This window comes from Aethalodelphis obliquidens, unplaced genomic scaffold (genome assembly GCF_003676395.1).
Source record: "Aethalodelphis obliquidens isolate GAN/ISIS:26980383/991018 unplaced genomic scaffold, ASM367639v1 scaffold22, whole genome shotgun sequence".
Lineage (NCBI taxonomy): Eukaryota > Metazoa > Chordata > Mammalia > Artiodactyla > Delphinidae > Aethalodelphis > Aethalodelphis obliquidens.
In genome coordinates this window covers 11145197-11157671 of record NW_020837966.1, presented here as the reverse complement: position 1 = coordinate 11157671, position 12475 = coordinate 11145197, and the positions used below count along the sequence as shown (strand labels likewise).

Sequence of the window (12475 nt, the reverse complement as noted above, 5' to 3'; positions counted from 1 at the left end):
GACTCAATCCTTCCCTTTGTCCATGTAAACACCAGCATAAACCATTTCAATCTATACCACATCTAGCTCCTACTTCTATTAAAAGAAATTGTATACACAAGAAATGTGATTACCCTTGTGAACAGTTGGTTTTCAGAATTCAAGTTAAATATTTATTGTAAAATACATTGTTCCATTCTTATCATCTTTTTTAACTAATAAGGTGGTTTTCTGAGACCAATTCCTGTAAGTAGTATTATTTATCATTCCAAAACCATTTGTTTTGTTGCCTGGAGTAAAAGAAAATGTTTTTATGTGGCTCAATTCTATTATTTTAGTCTTATGATTATCCTTTAATTCCATCTTAACCCACTTCATTTCACTTTAGCAAGGATTATTATATGATAAAGAGTAATGATGAAGAGCAGCTTTTGCAAACAAAAAACCATTTTCTAAGTCTCTGAAAATACTGTCTAAAACAAGATAGGGATCAATTAAATAAATACTGATAAGTAACTATTCTATTTTTCAAGGATCTATTTCTGGATTATGTGATTTTTTCTTTTTCTCTTCCATTTTTATTGAGATATAATTGACATACAGCACCATATACGTTTAAGGTGTATGGTAAAATGATCGCCACAATAATTTTAGTGAACATCCATCATCTCCATTTATATATAGATATAAAAGAAAAAGATGGTTTTCCTTGTGACGAGAACTCTTAGGATTTACTCTCTTAACTTTCACATATAGTATACAGCAATGTTAATTATCTTTATCATGTTATACATTACATTCCTAGTACTTACTTATCTTAAAACTGTAAGTTTGTACCTTTTGACCACCTTCATCCAATTTCTCCTCCTCCCATCCCCTGCCTCTGGTAACCACAAATCTGATCTTTTCTTTAAATGAGTTTGTTGTTTGTTGTGAGGTACAATTGACTATAACACTATGTTAGTTTCTGGTGCACAATATTTCTATATTTCTCAATATTTCTATACATTACACCCACCTGTATCTATGACTCTGTTTCTCTTTTGTTACATTTGTTTTGTTCTTTAGATTCCACAAATTTGTGGATTCATACAATATTTGTCTTTCTCTGACTTATTTCACTTAGTGCAGTACCCTCTAGGTCCACCTATGTTGTAGCAAATGGCAAGATTTCATTCTTTTTTTATGGCTAAGATTCCATTGTATATATACACCATATTTTCTTTATCTATTCATCTATTGATGGGCACTTAGGTTGCTTCCATATCTTGGCTATTGTAAGTGATGCTGCAATGAATATATAATCTTTCCGAATTAGTGTTTTTTGTTTTCTTCAGATAAATACCTAGGAGTAGAATTGCTGGATGGTATGGTAGTCCTATTTTTAATTTTCTGAAGAACTTCCATACTGTTTTCCACAGTGGCTGCACCAATTTACATCCCCACTAACAGTGCACAAGGGTTCCCTTTGCTCCACATCTTCGCCAATCCTTGTTATTTGTTATCTTTTTGATAATAGCCATTCTGACAGGTTTTTTTTTTTTTTTTTTTTTTTTTCCAGTACGCGGGCTTCTCACTGCTGTGGCCTCTCCCGTTGCGGAGCACAGGCTCCGGATGCGCAGGCCCAGCGGCCATGGCTCACGGGCCCAGCCGCTCCGCGGCATGTGGGATCTTCCCGGACCGGCGCACGAACCCGCGTACCCTGCATCGGCAGGCGGACTCTCAACCACTGCACCACCAGGGAAGCCCCATCCTGACAGGTTTGACATTGTGGTTTTGATTTGCTTTTCTCTGAAAATTAGTGATGTTGAGCAGTTTTTCATGTGCCTGTTGCCCATCTGTATGGCTTCTTTGGAAAAATGTCTTGTCAGGTCCTCAGCCCATTTTTAAAATTTTTTTTTTTTTTAATGTCGAGTTGTATTTGTTCTCTGTATATTTGGATACTAACCCCTTATCAGACATAACATGTGCAAATGTCTTCTGTTCTGTAGGTGGCCTTTTCATTTTGTTGATAGTTTCCTTCTCTGTGCAGAATCTTTTCGTTTGATGTAGTCCCATTTATTTTGGATTTTTTTTCCCCTTGCCTGAGGAGACATACCCCCCAAAAGATTGCTAAGGTCGATGTCAAAGTGCACACTGCCTATGTTTTCTTCTAGGAGTTTTATGGTTTCATTTACATTAAGTCTTTAATCCATTTTTAGTTTATTTTTGGATATTGTGTGAGAAAGTTCGGCTATTTGATTTTTTAATGTTGTTTTTCCTTCCAGTTATGCATGTCCAATTTCTAGTCAGCTCATTTATTATAAGTCCATCTCCCACCAGTTGAAAAAAAGTTTAAACCTAAAATCTGTTGAAAAATACTTTCTTTATAATATTGAATTTAATTTTCTTGTCATTCTGAGGGAAATGAGTACTACTATCCCTCATTTTACAGATGAGGAAACTGAGTCTGAGTCACTGAATAATTTTCTCAGAATAACTCTGCTATTAAGTAGCAAAGGCAGAACTGCCTGTGTCGAGAGCCCAAGCATTTAACTTGACTTTAGGCATACCGTAAGGTTCAAATTTACCCTTTTTGGTGTTTGTGAGTTATTCTTAAATTAAAAAAATATATATTGATTGGATGAGATGATTACATCTAGATAATATGAAATTTATTGTGAGATTTAAAAATATATAATTTAATTTGGCCAAACTATCCTCTAGTAACAAACTGAGAAAAACATTAAGATGGGCATTAAACTCAGTTTTATCTGATTGAAACATGTTATATGAGTGACATAAAGAAGGAAGTGATTGTTTTTCACCAAAGTGTCTATTGATTGCCAACAAGTCAGCTATTCCTTCATACTTGCAGCTTTTTACACAATCACAGCAAACAATTCAGGGAAGAATGAGGTTTAGAAATAATCAAGGTCCAGATTATAAAGCCCTGGTTTAGTGTCTCAGTCATTTCTATTTCCTCTAGGTTTTGCTGGGATTTAAAAAATTCCATGTTATAACTTCTACTTTCATGATATGGTCTCCAGATGGCTGACTAAAATTTATTCTATCACCTTAAGGTTATTCAAGTTTCCTACAAAGCAGAACTGGAGGTAGAGGCAAGCGTGCAAGCACCTAAAATAGCTTGTGTGAGCGTATAAATACTTATGTGTATCAGAATCTATGGTAGATTTGTATTTTAAAAAAGAAGAATATGGGGCTTCCCTGGTGGCGCAGTGGTTGAGAGTCCACCTGCCGATGCAGGGGACACGGATTCGTGCCCCTGTCCGGGAAGATCCCACATGCCGCGGAGCGGCTGGGCCCATGAGCCATGGCCGCTGAGCCTGTGCATCCGGAGCCTGTGCTCCACAACGGGAGAGGCCACATACCGCAAAAAAAATAAAATAAAATAAAATAAAAAGAAGAATATGGATGTCAACAAAAAGTAGGCAAATGTTCAGAGCCTTTGTATATGTTCTGGGGTTCTTTTCTTCCTTCATCAACTTTGCATCTAGGAAAGCCACAACTCCTGGTTTAGATGCCGAAGGAGTTTGGGTTGGCATATCTTATCTTCAGCAGTAGCGAAGAGTTATAATATCTCCCAGGACACTGAATTGACTTTCAGCTAAGGTAAAAAATACCTTTGAAAGGACATACATTTTAAAAGTCAGTAATGGACATGTTATGAAAAAAAAGATTATAAAAGTATTTCCAGTAAAATTTAAGTCTCTTTGATTGAACGCTTATGGGTGTATTAAGAAGAGTGTTAGATTTATCTAAGCAACGTCATATTTAATACTGATATCATAGGTTTATATGATTAACACAAGGTAGATACTGAGTTTATGTTTAATGAGTATAAATGGAAAAAAACCCCACAAAACTCAAAAAGATTTGTAAAAATACAAAACTAAACGAAAATGTACTACAGTGATTGAGAAATTCCAAATGGTTCTAAAGACAAGAGTTCATGATCACTCTTCTACCAGTGCCTAATGTGATGATACTTAAATGCCTTATCTTGCTTGAAAAATATCTAATTAGTAAATGGCTTTGTCTTGCCTTCAAAAGCACCTCCTCCACAAATCACCACATGCTCCCTAGCTAACAATTCATTTCTTTGTGTCCTGAATATGAACCCTCCCCCCCCACAATTTGGCCAAATGGATTATAATTTTAACTCTTTTTTTTCCTCCTCAATTCCCCCTTTCCTACCCACACACCATCTGCATAACACTCTGTACCTTACTTGGTCCTTTGTCCTATCACTATGGCTTTGCAAGTCACCCTTTCCACTTATAATAGCTTCCCTTTTCGCCATCCAGTTATATGGCTCCTTTCTTTAAAATTTAACTCTTTTGAGAAATATATGATTTTCTTCCATTCCCAGTTGCTTCATTCAAGCAAGCTTTTAGCAGTTTACTAACTTGAATTGGTTGATATGTTGCCTTGAAATAAGTGTTGTTAATCTTTTTCACATACTTGTATCTCCCAAAGGAGATTTTAGACTCTTTAAGAGAATGTCTTCTAAAAATTCCACCTACCCCAAGCACCTAGAACAATGTTCACTCGTAAAAAGGTGCTAAATAAAGGTTAATTTACTGATTGATTGGCCTACTATATTTCACATCCCAGGGAAACCAAGAAAACATAATTTGAACATCTTTTACTTCTTTAGAAAAAATTTAAAAGTGAGAACTGCCAAAATATAACACTTTCCATGTTGCTGGATTACTTATTTTAAATTGATACAGAATGCATGATGACCACAAAAGTTTTGTCCTTGAGGTGAGTATGGTGGTGAAGTCAAGTATGAGCCATGTATATATTACTTAATTAAAAAAATTTAAACAGTATTTTGGAATTAATGTGGAGCTAGTTGTTTTAAATTCATTTTTAGGTCTCAAACAGACTAGCTAGAAAACTTCCTTTGAGTATCAAAGCCTACAGTAAAACTCATGGTAAATTTTAAAATACATAAAGACAGATGTGATATACACTTTAAATTCGTACTACACTTTAACAATAACTCCCACGAGTACCTACGAATAATTAGAGCACTGAAAATACATAAATGTAGGAGATGGGGTGAGGAAAAGCCAAGAGAGGTCTCTAGATAGCCTAAGATCAAAGGGTAAAAGGTGTTGGTTTGTTTTCAATCCATCTGCCTGTCGCTGATAAGATTCAGCACGCTGGCCAGCTCCCCCGTGAGCTGGGTTTTTTGGCTTAAGTGAAAGGAGCAGGGAGAAGGAAAGCACCATCTGCTGCTTTGAATTAATAGATAACGGAGAAGCAGGAAGGAAGACTGCGCGACAGAGTAAACGCATTAGATGTTGATGCACTCAGTTCTTAGGGTATCTTTGTCTGATCTTGGGGTCCCCAATCCTCCACCCAGATCTTCCAGCGAGCCATAATGGAGGAAGGGCTCAGCAACCAGAAACCCTTCTGTTTCTACGGTAGGCTCACCTCAGCATAAAGTATCACCAGTTCTGGGAATTGAAGAAGGCAGAGTAAGCAGGGGCGGGGGGGGGGGGGTTCTACTTAAATAGTTGAGCTGCATGGTCGATACGCCAATCCGCTCAGAATTGCATTCACCTGTATCTTAATGAGGGTGGGCGTATGGAAATCGCTGGCATCAGAGTTTACACAGGTGGGACAAATAGGCTGCGCAGCCCCACTGCCCCCGTGTCCCAAGTGTGAAGAAAGCTGGGGATAGGAAATAGCCTCTTTCTTTCGCGTATAAGATCTCGCCGACTTCCTCTTAGTGAGACCTCTGAATTAAGAGTCTCCAACAGCCTACTCTTCGATGACAAAAAGTCATCACTGGTTTGTCTATTTCCTCCTCCCGCAAGAACTTTTTGTCCGCGGGAGGGGGAGAGAGGTCAGGCCAGGAGAGCTGGGCATCAAGGAGGAAATTATCCACAAAGGGGTGGGAGTGAGGAGAGCGGGAAAGCATTAGGGTCAGTACGGAAGCTCTGAGACTTTGGGGGATGCTCTGCGCTCTCCCCGCTCCAGCCCTCTGCAGCCACCCTTACGCCGCGGACAGGGGAGAGTTAAGCCAATAAACACGTAAGCGCCGCTCCCTCCCCAATCGGCAAGATGCCTCTTCGGCTCTAGGCTGCACCGACAGCTTGCAACACTCGGCATCTTTTCTGGAGGCGCCTCCTTCAGCGGCTGCAGATGGCTTCCGGCTGCGGGCTCGGGGCTCGCAACTGACTCTCCCCCTTGCCCACCTCGGGTCCACGGACGCAACCCTCCCTCCCCCTCCTCCCCTCGTGCTTCTGAGTCTGAGCCCAGCTCTCGAACGCCGGGCGGAGGAAGCAGTCGCGGCGGCCGAGGCTGAGCAGCAGCGCGCTCGCTCCCTGATTTGGGGAGAAGCGGCCATCCGGGAGAGCCGACCCCCAGCTGCCTCCAGCGCCCCCCACCTTTTGCACCCCAAGCCAGGGGCTCCAGGGACCCCCCTCCCCAGGCGCCACCATGCTGGACCCTTCATCCAGCGAAGAGGAATCGGACGAGATCTTGGAGGAGGAGAGCGGCAAGGATGTGCTCGGCTCGGCCGCGTCCGGCGCGCGCCTGTCTCCCAGCCGCACCAGCGAAGGCTCGGGCGGCGGCGCCGGGCTGGGGGGCGGCGGCGGCGCCGGGGCCGGAGCTGGCGCCGGCGGCGGCGGGAGCAGCGGCGCGAGCAGCGGCGGCGGGGCCGGGGGGCTGCAGCCCAGCAGCCGCGCCGGTGGCGGCCGGCCCTCCAGCCCCAGCCCGTCGGTCGCGAGCGAGAAGGAGAAGGAGGAGTTGGAACGGCTGCAGAAAGAGGAGGAGGAGAGGAAGAAGAGGCTGCAGCTCTACGTGTTCGTGATGCGCTGCATCGCCTACCCCTTCAACGCCAAGCAGCCCACCGATATGGCTCGCCGGCAGCAGAAGGTAGGTGCGCCTGGGAGGCCCAGCGAGTAGCGCCGGGACGTCGCCAGGCGGGCGGGGCGCACAATGGGAGCTGGCGGCGCAGCTGGCGAGGAGGAGCTGGAGGCAGAGAAGACCGCGCCCGGGGGAAGGGGTTACGAGGCCCCCTCTCCGCGGCTGGGCCTGGCCCAACCCAGCCCGGAGCGCGCCAGGAGCTGCCCGGGCCCGGCAAGGAGCCTGGAGCGCAGCATCCAGTGCCCGGCCTCCCTGTCGGGGAGCGAGGCAGGGAAGTCCCGCTTTGTGGCCCGGGAGGCTCGGGGAGTGATTTGCAGCCCGCGGCGCCCAGAGAGGCCTGGCTTGCTTGCAGGGCTCCCAGCACGCTCCGGCGCCGGGCGGCTGCGCTCAACTCCCGGCCCGCCCTCCTGGGCGTGCGCTGGGCGGGCGGGGGCACCCGGCAGAGGGGGGGCTCCGGTGCGGAGCGAGTAGAGCGCCTCCGAGCTGCTCTCAGGCTAACGCGGGCAGAGAGCAACCGCAGGGGCAGGCGGGAGGAAGCGAGCCCAGAAGGCGAAGCTTCCCGTGATGCTGCGAAGGGCACCCTCCTCCCTCCGCCTGGGTCAGCTGATCACCTATTAGGGTCGCCTCGGGGGTCCTTGGACATCGCTTCACTCTGGCTGGGCTTCCCTCCAATCTCCCTTCCCCTTGCTCACTGACCCCAGAGCAGGGGCACGCCCCTTCTGCCTTCCCCCCTCTGACCCCCTTCTTTTCCCAAGGTGACTTCGCCGCCACCTTCTGGTTCTGCGAGGCCCTCCAAGCCCTGGCGCTGCTAGCTTGATAAAGTGCAGCTGGAAAAAGCCTCGCAGTTATAAGCATCAAAAGCTTTTTGTGTCTGAGGCTGGCAAAGCTGAGGAGGCTCTGGGCTGCCTTTGATGTGTAAAAAGTGTCTATTTCTATCACCTGTTCTCCAGCCAGAGAAAGGAGGGGTTAGTTAATGCAGGTCGAGGGCGTCGGCCCAGGAGAGAAGGGGTCAGGTACCCAGCTGCAGTGAGTGAATGAAGAAAGCATCCCGTTCTGTCTGTTTTAGATGAATCTGCAGCAGCTGGACTAAGAAAAACCAGTGAAGCCCCTAGAGGGGCGGTGTGAGGGGTGATTAAAGCCAGCTGTAACCCCATCGAGGTTAGGAGACCAATTTCTTAAAATAGTGAATTTCTCGGTTGCTGCCATTTGAGACTGAATTACGTGCTGCCTGTAGTAGACTGCTGGGTTTTCCTATATTTATCTACCCTTATCTTGAGTTAGCACAGATTTCTCTGTTTGCTTTGCTTGTATAGGTACACACACCACCCAGAGCTGATGATTTATTTCGGCTGTCACAAGCTTGGGTATCAGTTTTATTAGAAATAAAACTCATTTCCTGGTTGAGAAAGAGCAGGTGGGCTACACACTGCACTCTCAAACCCCCATCAGTGGTCCCTTGCTTTTTCAACGAGGATTTTGAACTACAGTAGAGCAAAAGTATTCTCCGAACAGTACAAGTTTTTGGATATTCTTTTAAGGTTGGGTTTGGGTCCACAGGGCCTGATATTTCAAGTTTCAGGTTCGAATTATTTTGGTAATTGTGTCTTTATAGCAGGGGCAATTCCATCTCCAAAATCTATCCCATTATTAACAGCACCTGCTAAAGATGTCCTGTTCTTTTGGCAATGAAAACTGTTGTCACTTAAAAGTTAAAAAACAAACTTCCATTTATCAGTCAAAAGGCTCTATAGCTGTGTCCTTCCAATAGAGGCTGAAATCCCAGCACCGCAATGGGGAAAGAAATCCATTCTCAGGAAGACCCATTTCTTCTAAACAGAACCTTCAGCCACCTGAGAAAGATTGTCATGAGGCTAGTTTTTCTGATCTGATTTGGTATGTTTTACCTGGATCCATTCAAAGCTGTGGTTTTGAGGGGCAAGTGAGTTCTGTTTTTACATATGACCTTAATATCAGACGAACTCCAGGACAGATTGATAACACTGGCATTTGGTCAAACTATTTTTAGTTGTTGCAGCATACTAAATACATATCCCGGCAAAGCTGCCTCACAGCTGTTGTCTATACTGGGAAGCTGAATATCTATCTCTTTATTACAACAGAAAACAAGTTCTCCCCATTACTACATCTTTAAGTGTTTTGTGCCTTTCTGGAAAAAGCTGTTCTGCTATTTTTCTCCAAGTAGAAAGCTTGAACTTTGAGTCTTGGAGAAATAAAAACTAGTTGTAAATGTGAGTTTGTAGTAGAATAGAAATGGATGAACTAGAAAAAGAGGAAAAATGATGTAGAGAAAGGGAATAGAGTGGCATGGGGTCGGGTAGAGAAAGAACTGCCTATGAAAAAGAATTACTGAACTGCGGAAAAGGTCATATTGTCAAATCCTTATGCTGTATTCCTTAAAGTTACACAGTGTTCTACGTCAATTACATCTCCATAAAGTTGGGGAGGAAAAGGTCATACTGTACAGAGTTTAATAGACTTTATGAAACCAAATAGTCTATGTCATTAACACTGGCTGCCATTTTTCAAGTACCTACTATGTGCAAGGCACCTACCTTAGGTCATTTAAAAAAAATAGACTTTAGTTTTTCAGGAGTTTTAGATTTACTGAAAAATTGAGAAAAGAGTACAGAGAGTTTCCATACAACCCAGACGCAGTTTTCCCCTATAATTATCTTACAGCAGTATGGTACATGTGTTAAAATTAAAGAACCAATAGCGATACATTGTTGTTAACTAAAATCTACAGTTTATTTAAATTTCCTTAGTTTTTTACCTAACTTCCTATTTCTGTTCTTAGATCATTTTAAGTTCTCTTCATATTTTAGGAATTACATCCTCATTTTTAGAAAAGAAAGCTGAGACTCAGAGAGGTTTTGTAATTTGCCTAAAGCACTGTGTAGACAGGTGAAAGAGTGGGAATTTACGCATGGAGTTCTCTCATCCTATCTTTTTAATATACAACACTGGCCAGGAATATTCTAAAATGAAAAATAGAAGAGATAGCATGTCTCGTGTACTTGTTTACTCAGGATTATTTCTATTTGAGTTGAGAAAGACCTGCCCCTCCCCCTTTGGGCGCCTATCAAGTAGTCAACATGGGCAAAATAATCGTTTAAGCACTAACTTCATAAAGAGTATGAAGGAGAGAAATGGGCTGTTAGCTGGTAAATCTCAACAGCAGACTGTTGTCAGTCTTTCTGTGTGGTTTGAGCTGGGGGAAAAAAAAGTATTTTAGCTCAGAACACTTGGGAAGTAGAGGAAAAAGGTGCTGTTCCTGGATCATTCTGATAGTTAATTACTTCGGTTTTACTTTTACTGGGAAAGAGAATGCCTAGACTTTCTAACACTCTTCCCACTTAAAAGAGGGGACTCGAAACAGACTATGTGAAACCATATCGTTACCGAACAAAGTTTGTGTGCCCGAGGCACGGTGAGGCCAAATAAATGGAAATGTAGGAATTTGGAGCAGAGAAAGGTTTATTGCAGAGCCAAGCAAGAAGAACAGGATGGCTTATGCTCAAAAATCCCGAAATCCCTGATGGTTTGGAGGGAGGTTTTTATAGGCAGAATTTGGGGTGAGGGCTGCAGGGTGTGTGACTTTCTTCTGGTTGGTTGGTGGTGATGTAACAGGGCGGTGCTCCCGGAATCTTGTGCTCAGCCAGAAGTTGCCCTCCTCCACCTGGGTGTGGGCCTTAGTTCTGCAAAAGAGCTCCAGGGTAGTGTTACAAATTCCTTGAGGAGGAACTAGGACCCTGACCCAAGGCTGCATTTTTGTTTCTTGCCTGCTCCCGCCTTGTCTCTGCATCCCATCCCTTCCCTTATTAGCAACTGAACCTGCCCTTTGGAACTCAGGGAAGGTCATAGAGGTTAAGTGAAGCCTATTTCCTACAAACAAGAAAAGGGGGACACAGAAAGCATTTGTACCTGGGAGCCGCACAGGGTTTTGCTCGGTTTCAATATTTTATCATTTGTAGGTATATTTTCCTTGTACTACTGTGAATCTAAATATAACTTGGAGGTGATGATAATTTATGACCGCAACAAAAACCTAGTCATCAGGCTCTCACCATGTATGTTTCAGCAGCTGATAAATGACAATTTGAAAAACAGTTCTGAACTTGTTTTTTCTTCTTTTGTCAGAATGCTAGAGTGAATACCTAGAAGTTGGCATGGCAGAGCTACACCATATGTTTCTAAGTTATGTAGTAATGGTGATGAGTGGCTACCTCATGTGAACTAGCTACTTATAGGTGTTCCTGAGGGAATGTAAAAGCAGGCACTGTAAAGAATTCTGTGTAATTGACATGACTAGTTTTTTTGCCCTTTTTTTTTTTTTTTTTTTTTTTAGTTAGCTAGGAACTATTCATAACGCCTGGGTTACAGAGGTCCAAAATGAATATTATGTGTGCATATGCAGGTGTGTATACATGTGTGTCTGTATGTATGTGATGAGAGAAAGGGGCAATCCTAAAGTTGTGTCAGTTCTATATGAATTCTTCATTCAAGAGAACTGTTGACTAGGCCAAATGTGTTGTAAGTTCAAATTACTCATTTCCATGTGATTCAGCTTATATTTTGCCCTAAAATTATGGCTAACATTGAGTCACTGTTAGAGAAATTCCTTCTTTATTCATTAACTTCTTTGACTTTGTTGTTCACTTATGACTCAAAAACTCATAACTTTCGTAAAATTTAAGACCTAGTGCTAGGGAACTATATATGTGTGTGAGTGTGTGTATTTTAAATCAATAATGGTGATTCATGCTTTCAGATGTGCTTTGAGGCACTTGGGTTAGCTCCACTATTCAAAGTTCTGAAGGGTTGTTTGTCAGGGCAACATACAATTTGCATTTAAAAAAATAAAATATTCTCACCTTTTGAGAAAACTAAATGACTGTTCAACCCAGGATTCCTTCAAAAAGAGTTGTATGTTTTTCTCTGCTTCAGGGAAAGAATTGAATTCTTTCAATATGCTTTTTGGCATTTCCTCCCCAATCTTCTTGATGCAATGGGCAGGAACTGTTATGCACTGGTACAAGTAGAGACATTTTGAAGATGCAGGTTACCAAAAAAGTAATAAGAGAAGTTTTTGCCTCATTACACACTTGGAATAGCCTTTTGCGTCCCTAAAACTGGACTGAAGAACAAAGGAAATTAAATCTTTCATTCCTAAAAAGTTGTACTGTGTAAAGTGGTAAATGTCAAATGATTCCAAGGTCTTTTTCTGGCAAAAGCAAGTTTAATACACAACCATAGGCCATCACATTGAAATATAACCAGTATTTGGGGCCCGGTGTCTATACAACTTAAGTTGGAATGATCAGGAGAGTTCTACTAACGTAAAGCTAAGTTCTAAAAAAGACCAGTTCTCTCTCTGGCTTCGTGGCAGAACCAGAAGATAGCTTTGAGATATGCTTCTGAACTGTCAGCTTATGTTCTAGTTTGGAAGATACCAAATAAATTGAGAATAAGATAGTGTTTAATTGTAAGATGCTGATTACAAATACTAAAGTAGGGGAGGGGGACAGAGAGTATGTATGCACACACACACACACACACACACACACACACACACACACACACACAC

At 42.9% G+C, this 12475-nt stretch overlaps 1 protein-coding gene across 8 annotated transcripts in view; it reads left to right on the top strand.

Moving 5' to 3' along the window:
* Positions 1-5912: 5912 nt before the first annotated feature.
* Positions 5913-12475, top strand: part of CADPS (calcium dependent secretion activator) — a 478811-nt gene continuing 472248 nt past the window's right edge. The window contains exon 1 of one of the 8 annotated variants that reach the window (XR_003435859.1): positions 5913-6876. Coding sequence is in view for 7 of the 8 variants with exons in the window: in XM_027121293.1 (XP_026977094.1) it covers positions 6439-6876 (438 nt within the window). In the remaining variant the exon portion in view is untranslated. The remainder of the gene's footprint in view (positions 6877-12475) is intronic. The other 7 variants (XM_027121293.1, XM_027121298.1, XM_027121292.1 and 4 more) reach the window with 7 other exon arrangements.